This window comes from Protopterus annectens, chromosome 9.part0 (assembly GCF_019279795.1).
Source record: "Protopterus annectens isolate FY-2018-M chromosome 9.part0, PAN1.0, whole genome shotgun sequence".
Lineage (NCBI taxonomy): Eukaryota > Metazoa > Chordata > Ceratodontiformes > Protopteridae > Protopterus > Protopterus annectens.
The window spans coordinates 1,921,084,628-1,921,098,489 of NC_056743.1; the positions used below are offsets into that span (position 1 = coordinate 1,921,084,628).

General features: G+C 38.9%; 1 protein-coding gene across 1 annotated transcript in view; it reads left to right on the forward strand.

Annotated features, from left to right (window-relative positions):
- The window catches only part of CACNA1A (calcium voltage-gated channel subunit alpha1 A), a 3,713,953-nt gene that overhangs the window by 2,822,607 nt on the left and 877,484 nt on the right, over positions 1-13,862 (forward strand). Inside the window, exon 28 of the mRNA XM_044082385.1 lies at positions 9,814-9,924. Within this exon, the coding sequence (XP_043938320.1) occupies positions 9,814-9,924 (111 nt within the window). The remainder of the gene's footprint in view (positions 1-9,813; positions 9,925-13,862) is intronic.

Sequence of the window (13,862 nt, forward strand, 5' to 3'; positions counted from 1 at the left end):
TGGATGCTGGATAATTTTATAGGTGGTAAGAAGCTGTGTATATGTTAGTTGATTGGGTAGTTCTCACCACTTTAGACTTTTTAGTGCTTTACAAGGTGGATTCCAAAAGGTACATTTGCTGCAAATTTGCCACAATATTATAACGTTCAAGTTTTGCTTTTTTGAAGCCTGAAGACTAGTAAGGATGGGGAGTACCACAAAGTAGTGAAATTAGGAGTTAAGTAGTGGCAAGTGTAGTTTTAGTTGTGTTGGTGAGAAGGTTTTTGTTTCTATAAAGCATGCCTAGTTTTTTGTGAGGTCTTTCTTTTTTTGTATACATGTTAAATTTAAGATTATCATCCACTATTGTCTTTAATAATTTGCTATGAGAAGTAAATCCAGTGGTTGTATTATTAAGAGAGAGGACTTTAAATATTGTTTTTCATGAGGGAGGGATTTGGGGGGGTAGCAGTTTGCGCTTTTTTTGGGGGGAAGGGTGAGCATGATTAGTGAGTTACAAAGCCACATTTCAGTGGCTGTTAAAGCTTACTTACCTCAGTAATTTTTTGGAGATGTGCCTGGTTGTCTGATGTGCATATGAGTGTGGAGTCATCTATGTATTGTACTAATCAGGCCAGTTGTGTGGATGTGTAGATGGTGTTGGTGAGATTGTCGAAGAGGAGGGGACCAATGATAGAGCCTTGTGGTGACAGTAAGGTGTGGAGAGTAGGTGGAATGTTATTTTACTGACTGACAAATATTAGTCTAATAACTTTTGAACCATACAAGGACGAGTTGAGATAAACCTAGACAGAGCATTTGAAGTAGATGTTTGCTGTGACAAACTGTGTTGAAGGCTTTAGACAGTTCTAGAAATGAGGAGGAGACTAGTTTACCATTATCTCTAGCTTTATTGATAGTATCTATAAAGATTAAAAATGTAGTGTTAGTACTACAGGAGGGCTGGAAGCCATGTTGTTTGGGGGATGGTAGTTCTTCCTGTAGGGGATAGTTTAAGCATTGTTTTTGAATACCTTTTTACAAGTACTTTTGAGTGGAAGGATAAGATTACTACAGGTCTAAAGTTAGAGATATCCGTTGAAATTCCTTCTTTGTGTAGAGAGATAGTGTATGATTTTTTTTCCAGAGAGTGAGAACATTGGACTGCTGAACTGACCTATTTATAAGGATTGAGACAGGATAGACAATGCTGTTTGCTGCTATTTTAAGGAACTCGCTTGGAAAGTCATCAGATGAGGTACAGCATGGTTTGAGTTTGTTTAACAGTTGATCTGATGTTGTCCTTTTCATTCTTTCTCAACATGCAGTACCAGATCCAACCTCCGATCCGACTCAGTCACATATCTTAGACTTACAGATCCAACTCTCGAGCTCCTCCCTCAACTCATAATGCTCCAGCTAGCCTACAATACTGCCGATCTCATTTAATGCCATGTTGCATAGATGTGGCTCCTCTGTCAGAAGCTTTTTTCAGTCGTCGGAGAATTTATGAGTAGTTTTTTCATCAAATATCTTATCCATTTAACTTTATGTTTACCCTCCCTCTTTATCTGTCTAGCTTTTCGGAGGGTTTACTCATTAGCGCCTTCTTTTACCTACCTTTTTCTACCTTGCTCAGTATACTTGTTGTGTACCATTGTTTGTACCTCCTTTCCTTTATTTCTAGTTCTTTTCCTACCCTTTTTAGGTTAATTACCTCCACCATTGTTGATAGTTTTGCTGTTTAAAAAAAAAAAAACTTTCTTCTTAATCCTTCCTTTTTTTCAGAACTATGGCCAAGAAGCCAACAGGCTTTAAAAAATGCACTTCCTGTAGGCACAAAATTCCAAATTCTGATACCCACAGGGAGTGCATTTATTGTCTAGGAGCAGCACACCTCGATACTAATTGTGCTGTCTGTGCTGCCTTTAATTCTAGGGCAATTGCAGATTATTACCCCCCCCCCCACACCTTCTTCTTCCTCCTCCTTTGGGGCTCAAATCCCCAGCAAGCATTCTAAAGCTTTGTCAGAGCCTAAAAATTGATCCCTTCCTCAATATCCAAAGACTTCTTCCACCTGTATGACTTCAGAGCCTCATCAGAAGATTTGAAGATCTTCAGATCCTACATCCTAGCATCCCAAAAGGAAAACTTTGGATTCAATAATTGTATCAAGTACTTCTCCAATACAGCTCTTGGATCTGAAAACCTCAGATCTAACCTCTGGTGCATCAAAGACTCCCAGAATTCAGTCAAGTTTCTTATCGATCCACTGTGTCTCTATGGCTCCATTCCCCTTTCTGCAAAGCACTCTTAGGAAACACTATAGGCCACAGTCCACTACCTTGTCTGTCATGTCCTGTAGAAGTCTGTGTGAGGTTGAAGTGGATAGGATGATGAGAAATGTCCTCAGAGCTCAGATTTAGATGGGGGTTATTCCATCTCTGTCTCCCATCGGATCTGTGAGCCTCCCTTCCACATTCCATATAATAATGTTTCCTCCTTCGATCCATCCCATGACTTTGGATCCCTCGGATCCAAGTGTCCGAAGAGAATCCATGGTGGAGCCTAAGAGGATTATGTCTTCAACTCATGAGACAGTTTCCCTGACTGGTTTTGCTCCTATCCCCTCAGATCAGGATGAGTTCTGGAGCCAAAGCATTGGCATCGGATCTGGGGGGCCAGGATCTATTCCAGTGTTGTTGGAACCATCCATGCCTCTCAGAGCATCAGTACTCGATAGCTCAGGTCTGGTTCCCTCCTTGAGACATGGATCAAGATAGAGTCGGGGCTTGTCTGCTTCAGAGGTTTTGGCTCTGATGCAGATCAACACAGCTTCTCCAAGTCTGTCTGCTTTTAAGGTAGTGGAGAGGGTTTTCTCTCATCCAAGAGACCTGATCTTTCTTTCATCCTTGGATCCTCCATCTGTTCCCCCAGCATTGTTTGGAGCTGTGGTCCCATCAGATTATTCCACAGAGACAGCAAGTACCAACTAGTGTCCAGACAGTTCCCTTAGCGGAACTTTCCCTGTCTTCAGACACCTCCCCAGAGCATTCCACTGAGGAGGTTTACCATAAGAGAACATGCAAAAGGAGGCGCATAGATTCCAGTTTGGAATCTCTCACAGAAGATTCTGACTTTGACAAAGGGGATGGGTATCCCAGATCACCACCTGATGATGTCTCATTTGGAAACATCTTGGAGATCCTTAAGCAGAAAGGTGGTTGGTACTCAGATACTCCTTCCCCAGAGGAGTCATTATTTTTGGAAGCTTTTGGTTCTGGCCCATCCACATCTTGAGTGACTCCCCCAGCTGATAAGCTTATTGACCTAGTTTCTCACTGGGCATGGAATGAACTGGACTCTGTCAAACCAATTCCCCCATCATCCAGACAAGATTTTGGAACCACCAAAAGACAGACTCCATTGGAGCAAAGGAGTCCCTGTTGCTGCTATGGTTGTGGCAGCTGCCACAAAAAAGAAGCTAGGTGAAGAGAGCTCCTCTGTCCATCCACCTAATAGAGAGCTGTGGGTGTTGGACAGACTTGGAAAGTGCATATTTGCTTCAGCGACATTTTTCTTGAGGTCCCTGAATTACATGGTGTGCTTTTCAAGCCTGCAGAGAGATTTTACCAAGGAGCTCTCCAAATCCCTCTTAGTGTCCATGTCTGTGGAGAACTATAAAACATCATCCTCACAAGGGGCCACTGTATTATCCATTGCCAATGCATCCATGAGATTGATATCCCATGCTGCAGAGAGTACCTTGTGGGCTCCTGGTTCAGGTATTGCTGTATTGAGACATCCCGGGATGTGGGTTATACAACTTTGTGGAGCTTTTGAAGTTTTCTTTCATCAGTGTTCCTTTTGATGGACTGTCCTTGTTTGACCCTTCTGTTAAAGAAACACTCTTCCACAGTGAACAGGAAGGAAAGACCCTGTCTGCCTTAGGGATTCGCTTTTCTACCCCTCAATAATCCTTCACTCAAAGTCAAAGCGGGGGCAAGAAAATGTGGTTCTGGAAATCCCATGGTTCTTTCCAGGACTCACGCATGGACAACTCCTCTACAGGCGGGGGGGGGGGGGTGCAAATAGAAGACACCATCCTCACAGAGGAGGGACCACAAAACTATGGTTTCTGAGATTCCTTTCTAAACAGACCATTTCACCAATCCTGAAGGGTTATCCAACTCCTCACCTTTGGAGGCAGTCGGGGGGGGGGGGGGCTTGTCTTTGCACCCAAATGTGCTTGGGTGCAAATAATATCCAGAGGTTATTTCATACAAATTTTTCAGACTCCCCCATCCAAAACAAGAGAAAGCTTCCCGATGTCCCACCCAGTCAGAGAGAAACTGCAGCTCAAGAGATTCAGAAGCTTCTGGACAAAAGCATCATCCAGGAGGTCCCACCAGACCAGAGAGGGTTCGAAACTTACTCAATGTTCTTTTTAGTGCCAAAGAAGACAGGGACCTAAGACCAAATTTAGATCTAAGCAACCTGAACCAATTTGTGAGGAAGTCAAAGTTGTCACAGTTGCAAATGGCCACGGTTCCGTCCTTCCTGCCCTTTTTGCACAAGGACAATTGAGTGTGCTCAGTTGATCTTCAGGATGCATACTATCACGTCAGAATGAACAGATGCTTTTGTCTGGGAGCCAGCCACTATCGATTCAGAGCCTTGTCCTTTGGTCTCATTAAAGCCCCCAGGGTGTTTACCAAGTGTATGGCAGTGGTAACAGCTCCTCTTCTTCTTCCTGAAGTACAGGCTAACACAGAAGGTCTTTGGCTAACAAAGTTTGCAGATGACTGCAAACTAGCGGCCTTAATCAAAACTCTTAATGAAAAGCATTACTAGAAAAACAACTTATTATATTGTATGGGATAATTTACAAAATTTGTTAAAAAAATCCTAATTTCAATAGCATGGTATTTTAGTTTAATTAATTGATCTGATTGTAGTGGATGTCTTTGTAAATACTTTAGTTGTTTTGTTGAATGTTATAATCATATCTATTTTTAATTACTTGTATAAAATTGTTATGATATTTCTCTTGTATGTTAAAACAATAAACCTGTTTTGAAAAAAAAAAACTCTTAATGAGGTGGACATCCTACAAAAGGGCCTCACTGAGACAGATGCCTGGTGTCAAAGCCATGGCCTCAAGCTCAATGCCAAAAAGTGCATTGTCATCCCTTTTGGTAAAAACTCTGTACCCATGAACTACCACATAGGCAGTAGTCTACTTAATACCGAAAGTGTGATAAGAGACCTTGGGACACAGGTGGACAGTAGTCTCTCCTTTGATAATCATATCACCACAGTAGTCAGGAAATCCTTCTACATGGCACACCTCATCACAAAAGGTTTCTCATCCAGGAAAAAAGAGGTCATTGTTCCCCTCTACTCCTCACTCATTAGACCCATTATAGAGTACAATGCCCATTTTGGTATGTACCTCAAAAGACATCTACAACAACTGGAAAGGGCACAGAAATACCTTACAAAGAGGATTATCAGCCTCAAACAGATGCCCTACGCAGACCGTCTCAAAAAACCTCATCTTTACTCTGTCACATATCGTCTACTTAGAGGTGATCTCTGCCTAACATACAAAACTATGTGAAACCCAGAGCTGTTGGACATTCTCCACTTAAAGAAATCCTAATCCCTCCGAGCTACATGCTCTAGGGACCTAAACCTTGTTACCACAATAAACAGAACATGCTGGAGGGATAGATTCCTGTCCCAGAGACTTCCCATACTCTGGAACAAACTACCTATCTGTATCAAACAAAGCTCCTCATTAGCACTCTTCAAGAAAAATCTTGATGATTGGATGGGAGATAGGACATTCACCCCGGGGATCACTTCTGTGGCTCTGCTTGACAGGCTCACAGGAAAATAATTTTCTTGGGTGGCAAAAGCCAGGGTATCGTTTGACTAGGCTTATATAGGCCCTAAGGCCAATAGCCTAGTACCTACCTATGAACCTATGAACCTGAGACTGCTAGGATTCTTAGTGTTTCCATATTTTGATGACTGACTCCTCACCACCCCCAACCAGGCATCTCCTAGAGCACTCCAGGGATGATTTGCTCCAGCTTTGCCAAACACTAGACATTACAATCAACAGCTCCAAATCCAAACTACAACTGGTACAGAGCCTGGACTTCATCGGTGCCCAATTGAACACAGTAAATCATATTGATGATCTGCCTGCTCATCCTATAGATACAATCAAGTTCCGGGTTCAGCAAATACTTATTCATCCTGCTCCCCCCAGCTAGACTTATACGTCAGGCTGTAGGTTCAATGGCAACGGCTGTAGTTTTAATTCCTGCAGCATATTTCTATAAACATGTTCTTGAATGGACTCTGGCTGTTTAGTGGTCTATTCTGCAACATCCTCTGTCCTTCCCAGTTAAGCCCACTCAGGTGTGAGGAAACCATCTTCTTTGGTGGATCCAGTCAGACAACGTTTACCTGGGCCGTCCTGTTGTTCTGTCTCCTCCAGTGGTCATGCTGACCACAGATCAACTGGGGTGGGGCATTTATTTGAAGGATGATCCAAGGCATGAGGTTCCCCCTCGAGAGCAATTTACATATCAGTGTCCTAGAGATGAGAGCAATCCTATTAGTGCTGCAGGCATTTCAAGATGTTCTCTCTCTGCGAACTTTTGTGATTCAAACAAACAACATGTCCGTGGTCTGGTACATCAACAAATAAGAGGGAACCTGATCTTACCCCCACTGTTGAGATGCTATAAGAGCATGGAAGCATGAGATCTTATCCAATCACTTTCTAGTAGCAACACACATTGCAGGGAAATCCAAAGTACTGTTCGACGAACTCAGCAGGTCTATTCTGATGTCTCACAAGTGATCTGCATCACTGGGGCGAACCTTGCTGCGATCTTTTTGCATCTCCCCACAACAACAACAAATGCAGCAGGTATTTTGCCCTAATCCCACCTCAGGGGAAAGTCACCGAGGAGATGTTTTAGTTCATGTTTGGCCCTCATATCTCCTTTATGCCTATCCCCCGGTACCTCTGATTCCAAAATTCCTACAGAAAGCTACTCTGTTGAAGAACAGAGTTATCCTAATTGCCCCCTTTTTGCCTCACCAGGTGTGGTTCCCCTTCCTTTGGTCTCATCTGTGTTATCCTCCATGGATACTGGACCCCAGTTCAGACCTTCTCTCGCATCCCTAGGGAATGAAGCATCCCAATATTCCATGCTTCAGACTAACAGGTTGGTTTCTCCAATTCCATTAATAGTGAGACAACCCAGGCTTTCCTCCTCGGTTCTTCATATACTTTTATATTCCCAGAAAGCTTCTACTTGGAAGATTTACAGGAGTAAATGGAAAAGATTCTTCATTTGGGCCCTTAAAAAGGAAATTGACCCCTTTTATTGCTTTTCTTTCTTTAGTACTGGACTTTTTAGCTTTTCTTTTTCAGGAAGGTGCTACTTTTTCCACAAAATACAATTAACAGCCATATCAAATTTTCATTCAGGAGAGAAAGCTTCTTGTCTAGCTTCTTGCAAATTGTGCAAGGCCTTCCTGAAGGGCAGCTTCTTACTCAGGCCTCCAGTCCAAAACTGATTTAAATTTTTTATCTTGAAAAAGAGTATTTCTGGTAGCTATTACATTAGTGATGAGAATTTCTGAACTCTAGACTCTGTCATCCAAATCCCTTTACATTGTTTTTCACAAAGACAGAGTTACTTTGTAGGCCAGTCATCTTTCCTACCAGAAGTACAGAAGTATCCTCTGAATCTAATAGCATTCAAACAATTCACATGCCTAACTTTTCAATTAAGGGAGAGTACATGCAACATGTTTTACATGTACATAGACAGACAGCGACATTTCTATTTACAACTGAGAAAGGATTTCAGGAAAACAGATAAGTTGGTCATTTTGTTCTCAACTAACAGACTGGAATCACCAGTTTCGAAAGTTACACTGCCCAAATGGATTACTGATTCATAGGTTAGTACTAGGCTAGCTGCCCTTGGGGGCAATTTTAAGGCTAGCCATTTAACCCATGTGAGAATCAAACCATGTACCTTGTATTTGTAAACACCTTAACCATTATGTCAACCTCCCACCTGTATTAATTTTGTATATACTCAGCAAGGAATCTGTCTACTAAAGCCTCCTGAGCCATATTCAGCTAGATCCATGGCCATTTCTTCTGCCTTCTGGTCTAGAACTTCCATTGATGATATTTGCACAACAGCTACCTGTTATAATACTCATACATTTATTGCTCATTATAAACTAGATTTTACTTCTAAAAGCAAAGGTGCTTTTAGTTTGGTAGTTCTCCAGAATATCCTTCCATGAAAGCCACCCAAGATTTACGCAGCTGGGGACTCTGTCACATAAGTTGAGGAAGAATGAAAAGGACAACATCAGATATTAAAGTTATGTACTCACGATAACTATGCATCTGTGTTATCCATTTTCATTCCTCCTCAACTCCCCACCCTCCTTCTCCCTTCCTATTATCTTCTGGAGTGACATCATAGACTTTTTGGAACCTTTTAGTTCCAAGTGTGAGCCCTTTACTATTACTTTCCTCCTTCCTAATCTATCTAAAGCAGCAGACTCAATCTGAGGTATTGTAGGCTAGCTGGGGCATTATGGATAGAGGGAGGAGCTCAAGAGTTGGATCCATAATTCTAAGATATGTGGCCGAGTCAGATCTGAAGTCAGATTCGGTACCCATATGTTGAGGAAGAATGAAAATGGACAACAAAAACCCATAGTTATGGTGAGCAGATAACGTTAGTTGTTATATAGGATATGGGCACAGGTTTGAAGGTGAAAGCGGATGTGGTGATATATGGCTGTTGGGGAGGGTTGGGGATAAATCGTGGGGAATCCTTGGTTAGGGGCACTATACTATCTATGAAATAAGAGTTGAATTCTATTGCAATTTTGAGTGGAAAGGTATGGAAGAGGGATTATAGTTTAGTTTTTGGTTGTGGTGTAAGATTTCTTTAATGGTTCACCAGAATTTTTTAGGGTTGTGTTTACTGTTGTGCTGAGTATTGTTATAGTGTAATTTTTTGTTTACATTTATTTGCTTTTTGTAAGGTTGTGGGGCATTTTGAAGTTTTCAAGATATTGTGATGTTTTATATTTTTGCCATTTTTTCTATGCTTTTTCTCTATCCTGCATTAACATTCTACTCTTTTTGCATGGCCAAATCGCAGTATTTGTTTATAGTATATTCCTTCTAGGAGGTGCTAGGATATTTAGGAAAGATGTATTAAATTCAGTTACAGCATCATCTTAGGAGAGGATTTTTAGGATGTTCCAGCTGATATATGATAGGGTAGAAATGACTATTTCTGGGTTAAATATTACTTTTCTTCTCTTTTGTCACTGATATTCTGCTGAATATCCTTTAGTCTGTCAACTGTTGATATTTACCTGTCTTCTGTTTCAGCAGTTCAGCTGATGCTTTTACTTGCATCATCATTTCAGCAGCATATTGCCACTTGATTGTATTAATCAGTTCTGTAGTGTAACAGTATCTAGTAAGAATTCTTTAGGTTATTATTTCAGTGTATTACATGCATGAATGGGTGTGCCTTCAATGAAGGTTGGGTGTCGAGATAGCACCTTGGCACCGTAAAAATCTACTGCCAATCATTAATGGACCGGAGTTCCGCTGTGGTGACCCCTAACCAGGAAAAGTCAAAAGAAGAACAACAACATGAATGTTTTATATATGTATTACTTTAATGAAATGTACCTGTCTGACAATGTTAGATTTGGAAAACTCACGTCATTTTGCCTTTTTTTTTTCTTCAGTTTTATGATGCACCAAAAGTCTATGAAGATGTGCTGAAGAACTTCAATATTGTTTTTACCGCTCTGTTTTCTGTTGAATGTGTGCTAAAAATCATTGCATTTGGAGTCATGGTGAGTCACTCTTTATAATTATCAGTCTTCACTGCTTTTGTAATTGCAGTACAGATGCAAAATTTAAAGAAAGAAAGTGGTAGTAGTTTATCGTACAGGAACAAAGAAAAGAAAGAGATGAAGTTTATGCAGACTTCTAAGTGAAGTTTTTTGTATTATGTTGGTCTGATATGTCATGGTCTAGTATCATTGTTTTCTATTGCATTTAATGATTTTACCTGCCGAGATAACTGTGTTAACAAGTTAAACTATGTCAGCAGCATGCATTTTGCCTAATGCCATTCATGAACAATGCAAAATGTGAAGGAGAAAGGTCCTGACATTTTATATCTTACTTAAAGAATTATTTAATTGGTTTTATATAACATATGGACATGCTTACCTTATTCCCTGCCATTGGTGCAGTTTGACCAGCTGTACCCTCAGGATATAGCTGATATCAATCTCTCACATGAAACTGCTTGAGATGGTCTAGTACCAGCATATTCAAAACCTACATAACTCGAGCTTTCTTCAATTCTTCCTACTGCTTAGAATGTTCAGTTGAATTCTTTAAGACCACCAAGTGAATCTTTTCACCTTTGCTCTGAGGCAAGGAATTTCAACCTTTTTCATCTCACGGCAAACATAAATTAATTACAAAAATCTTGCGGCACACGCAAAAATATATTTTTTGCCAAATCTGACAAAAAATAGGTATAATTCTGATTGATTTAAAAAAAATCTTTTCTTCTTTTTTCTATTTTGCTTTTAACATTTAATGAGATATCTGAGCTTGATGTTGTTTTAGAATGCCTTTTAAGATGACATGCTTAAAAAAAAATGGGTAAACTAGATCCGAATAAGTAAGTGCATTCACAATATTACAATACATATTATTATTATTATTAATATGGCCAGTGGTCACCCTTCCAAAGCTACATGATAAAGAAATAATTTTCAGACCCTGGATGAGCCTATCTGTGTCTTTGCCTTAACGTAAAACACTATAAGCTGGTGTAGGTGCTCTTTGATTCAAAATGGAAAAGAACATTAATTTTTCTACTAGTGCAGTTTCTTGAAATTACTTTTTGTTTATATTTTACTTGCTAACTAGCTGGTTAAAATATGTACAAACTAATAAAAACAAAAAAGAGAACAAAGCAGGATGCACCACACGGAGTTTAATACAAGAATTTAGCACTTTTGTCAGTTGTACACTGTAGACTTCTTCAGAATTGAAAACAAATACAAAATGGCAAGTTTAAGTAGAAATGAACAACCAGTTCATAGACATAATAGTATTCAGTCATTAAAGCAATTAGTTATTTAAAGCAACCACTCCTTAATAGCTATAAAAACCAGTAAATAAATAGGCATAATGAACAAAAAAAAATTATTAAAGAAAAAAATTAGCTTTAAGTTTTAGGATACTAGATATGGAGGCAGACTCATTAGTACCAGGGGGTTGGGTGGCATTGCACTTTAACTGCCACTTTAGTTCTTTGTATTCTAAAAACCCCCAGACCAGAATATACCAACATATATAGGATATTCAAAAGCAAAATGACACAAATGCCTTGGCTAAACACATTATGAAACATTCCACACACAATTTTAAATTTATAGCTGAGGATTCAACCATAGCTGACTCCCTCTCTGACCTATATACTCTCATACAAAAATCCTTCCTATCAATCAAAAACTGGCTCACCCAGAATCAGCTGATTCTTAGCTCAAAAAAAAAACTGCTTTTCACTCCCAAAACCCTGAACCATCTCAAATCTTCTTTTTCTGTCTCTTCACTAAACAATACACCTTTTCTCAGTCGAGTCTCACACCAAGCTACTGGGGTCATCATAGAAGACCAACTCAGATTTGATCTACATATCACCTATAACATTAAAAAAAAACACCCAAAGCTCGGACTTCTGTATCGTAATAAAAAATTACTTACCACTAGTGCTAAAATCTCTATCCCATGCTTACCTCCTACCAAGCCTCTTCTATGGCTCTCAAATCCTTACAATCCTCTCTCCTGTCTAAACTAGAGTCTACTTACAACAAAATTGCTATATTCGCAGCAGGTCAAATCTACCTGTCCCACCACTGCCTTGCCTTCAAAAGCCTAAACTGATTAGAATTTCCCCCCAACTTCTCCTCTCTCAGCTTCAGATCATACATTCTGTTTTGTACCAGCCCTCCTCTTGCTCTGAACTGGCCTTGCTATATACAAACCTAAAAGCAAAATGGGGCAAAATGTGTATAGCTAATCTCCTGCCCAAGCTTGGAACAAACTTCCACTACACATCAAAAATATTACTCACCCACGGAGTTTCAAGACTGCTGTCAAAAAACATCTATACAGTACTTGGCTCTGTCACTGTACCCACCCGCCATAACAGGCTCCTATTTTCCCTCACTTCCTTCCTCTCAGCTATCCTCCTCTTCTTCCTCTCATGTACACTTACTGCCCTGAATTTCTACTCCCTACTTCTACTTGACTCACAATAACTGCACCATTCAAAGTGTAGTGGTATATGCTTGTATATAACTTCTGATGTACAAATGACTGCATCCAGGATTTGTTTTTACATTCTGATTCTTGTGTCTGCCACTTACCAGTCAAAGTGCTTCGGTGTACATCAGTAAATAACTTCTGATGTACAAATGTTTCCACTTAGAATTTGTTTATTCTATTTGTGTGTACACTTCGAATGTTATACTAGCTATATGATTAGTTTATACACATTTTAGATTTATTATACTATTTGTCTGTACTAATTGTGGAGCTTTTCTCCCTGGGCCTCCGCTGAAAAAGGGCTTTTGCTCAGTTGGACTAACCTGGTCAACAAATGTCAAACAAAAAAAACATAAATAAATAAAGCATCAGCAGGAATAAAGGAAAAATAAAAAATTGGTAATAAAAATAATAGAAAAAATATAAAGCAATTAGAGAAAAGCTTAAATGTTTTTAAAGAAGTAAAGGAATTGCTTGTATGGAAATGAAAATATATCAAGAGAAAATATTGTTATGGAAGATTGATTTAAGTAATGTACAAAAAAATAGAAAAGAAAGGTATGAAAATATAATGGAAGAATTTTATTATATTTATCCCTGGAAGCATTTGGAAGAAAGAAAAATAAAAGCTATAAAAGCAAGAATAAAAAGATGGGAAATATGTGGAATGTGTAGATTCCCTGTGGATATTATCCATAAATAAGCTTCCAGTAAAGACAAATATGCCATATAAAAAATAAAATAGAGTTTATACATATTGTGGTGAAATTGAGACTACTGAATATGCTTTTTTTGAAATGTAAAAGAGTAAATTAATTATGGGTGGAAATATGCATAAAATAATGTATAAAAGGATTGAAAAGTGTAAACAGTATAAAGATGGACATGATGGAATATGGATGCTATGAGAATATGAAACAAAATGATGTAGATAGATTACATGAAAACTTTTTTATATATTATGGATTGTCTGGAGTGAAAGAATGAATAAGATGCAATTTAATGGGGAATTAATAATGTTGGAAATTTTGGATAAAATAAGATTTTGGTTGTGAAAAACAGAATGGGGGAATTAAAAAGTAAAAAAAATGAAAATATGTAAGTTAGTTGTAAATAATTGTAAATAAGCTATAAAAAGTTTGTATATAGATTGTATATATTGTATATTGTGAATTTTAATAAAGGACCCCTACTCTTTTTTCAGTCCAGTAAAACAGTGGAAAATTTTGGAGACTATTTATAGTTATACATTATACATAACGGAATAAAGAGGTACAGATGATGAAGAGTTAATCCAAACGTTTTATTTATTTATTTATTTATTTATTGACATTTGTTAACCGGGTTAGTCCAACTGGGATTTGGTCCCATTTTCAGTGGAGACCTGAGGAGAAAAGCTCCAGAAGGTACAATATATAATTACAGTAAGAAAACAAGT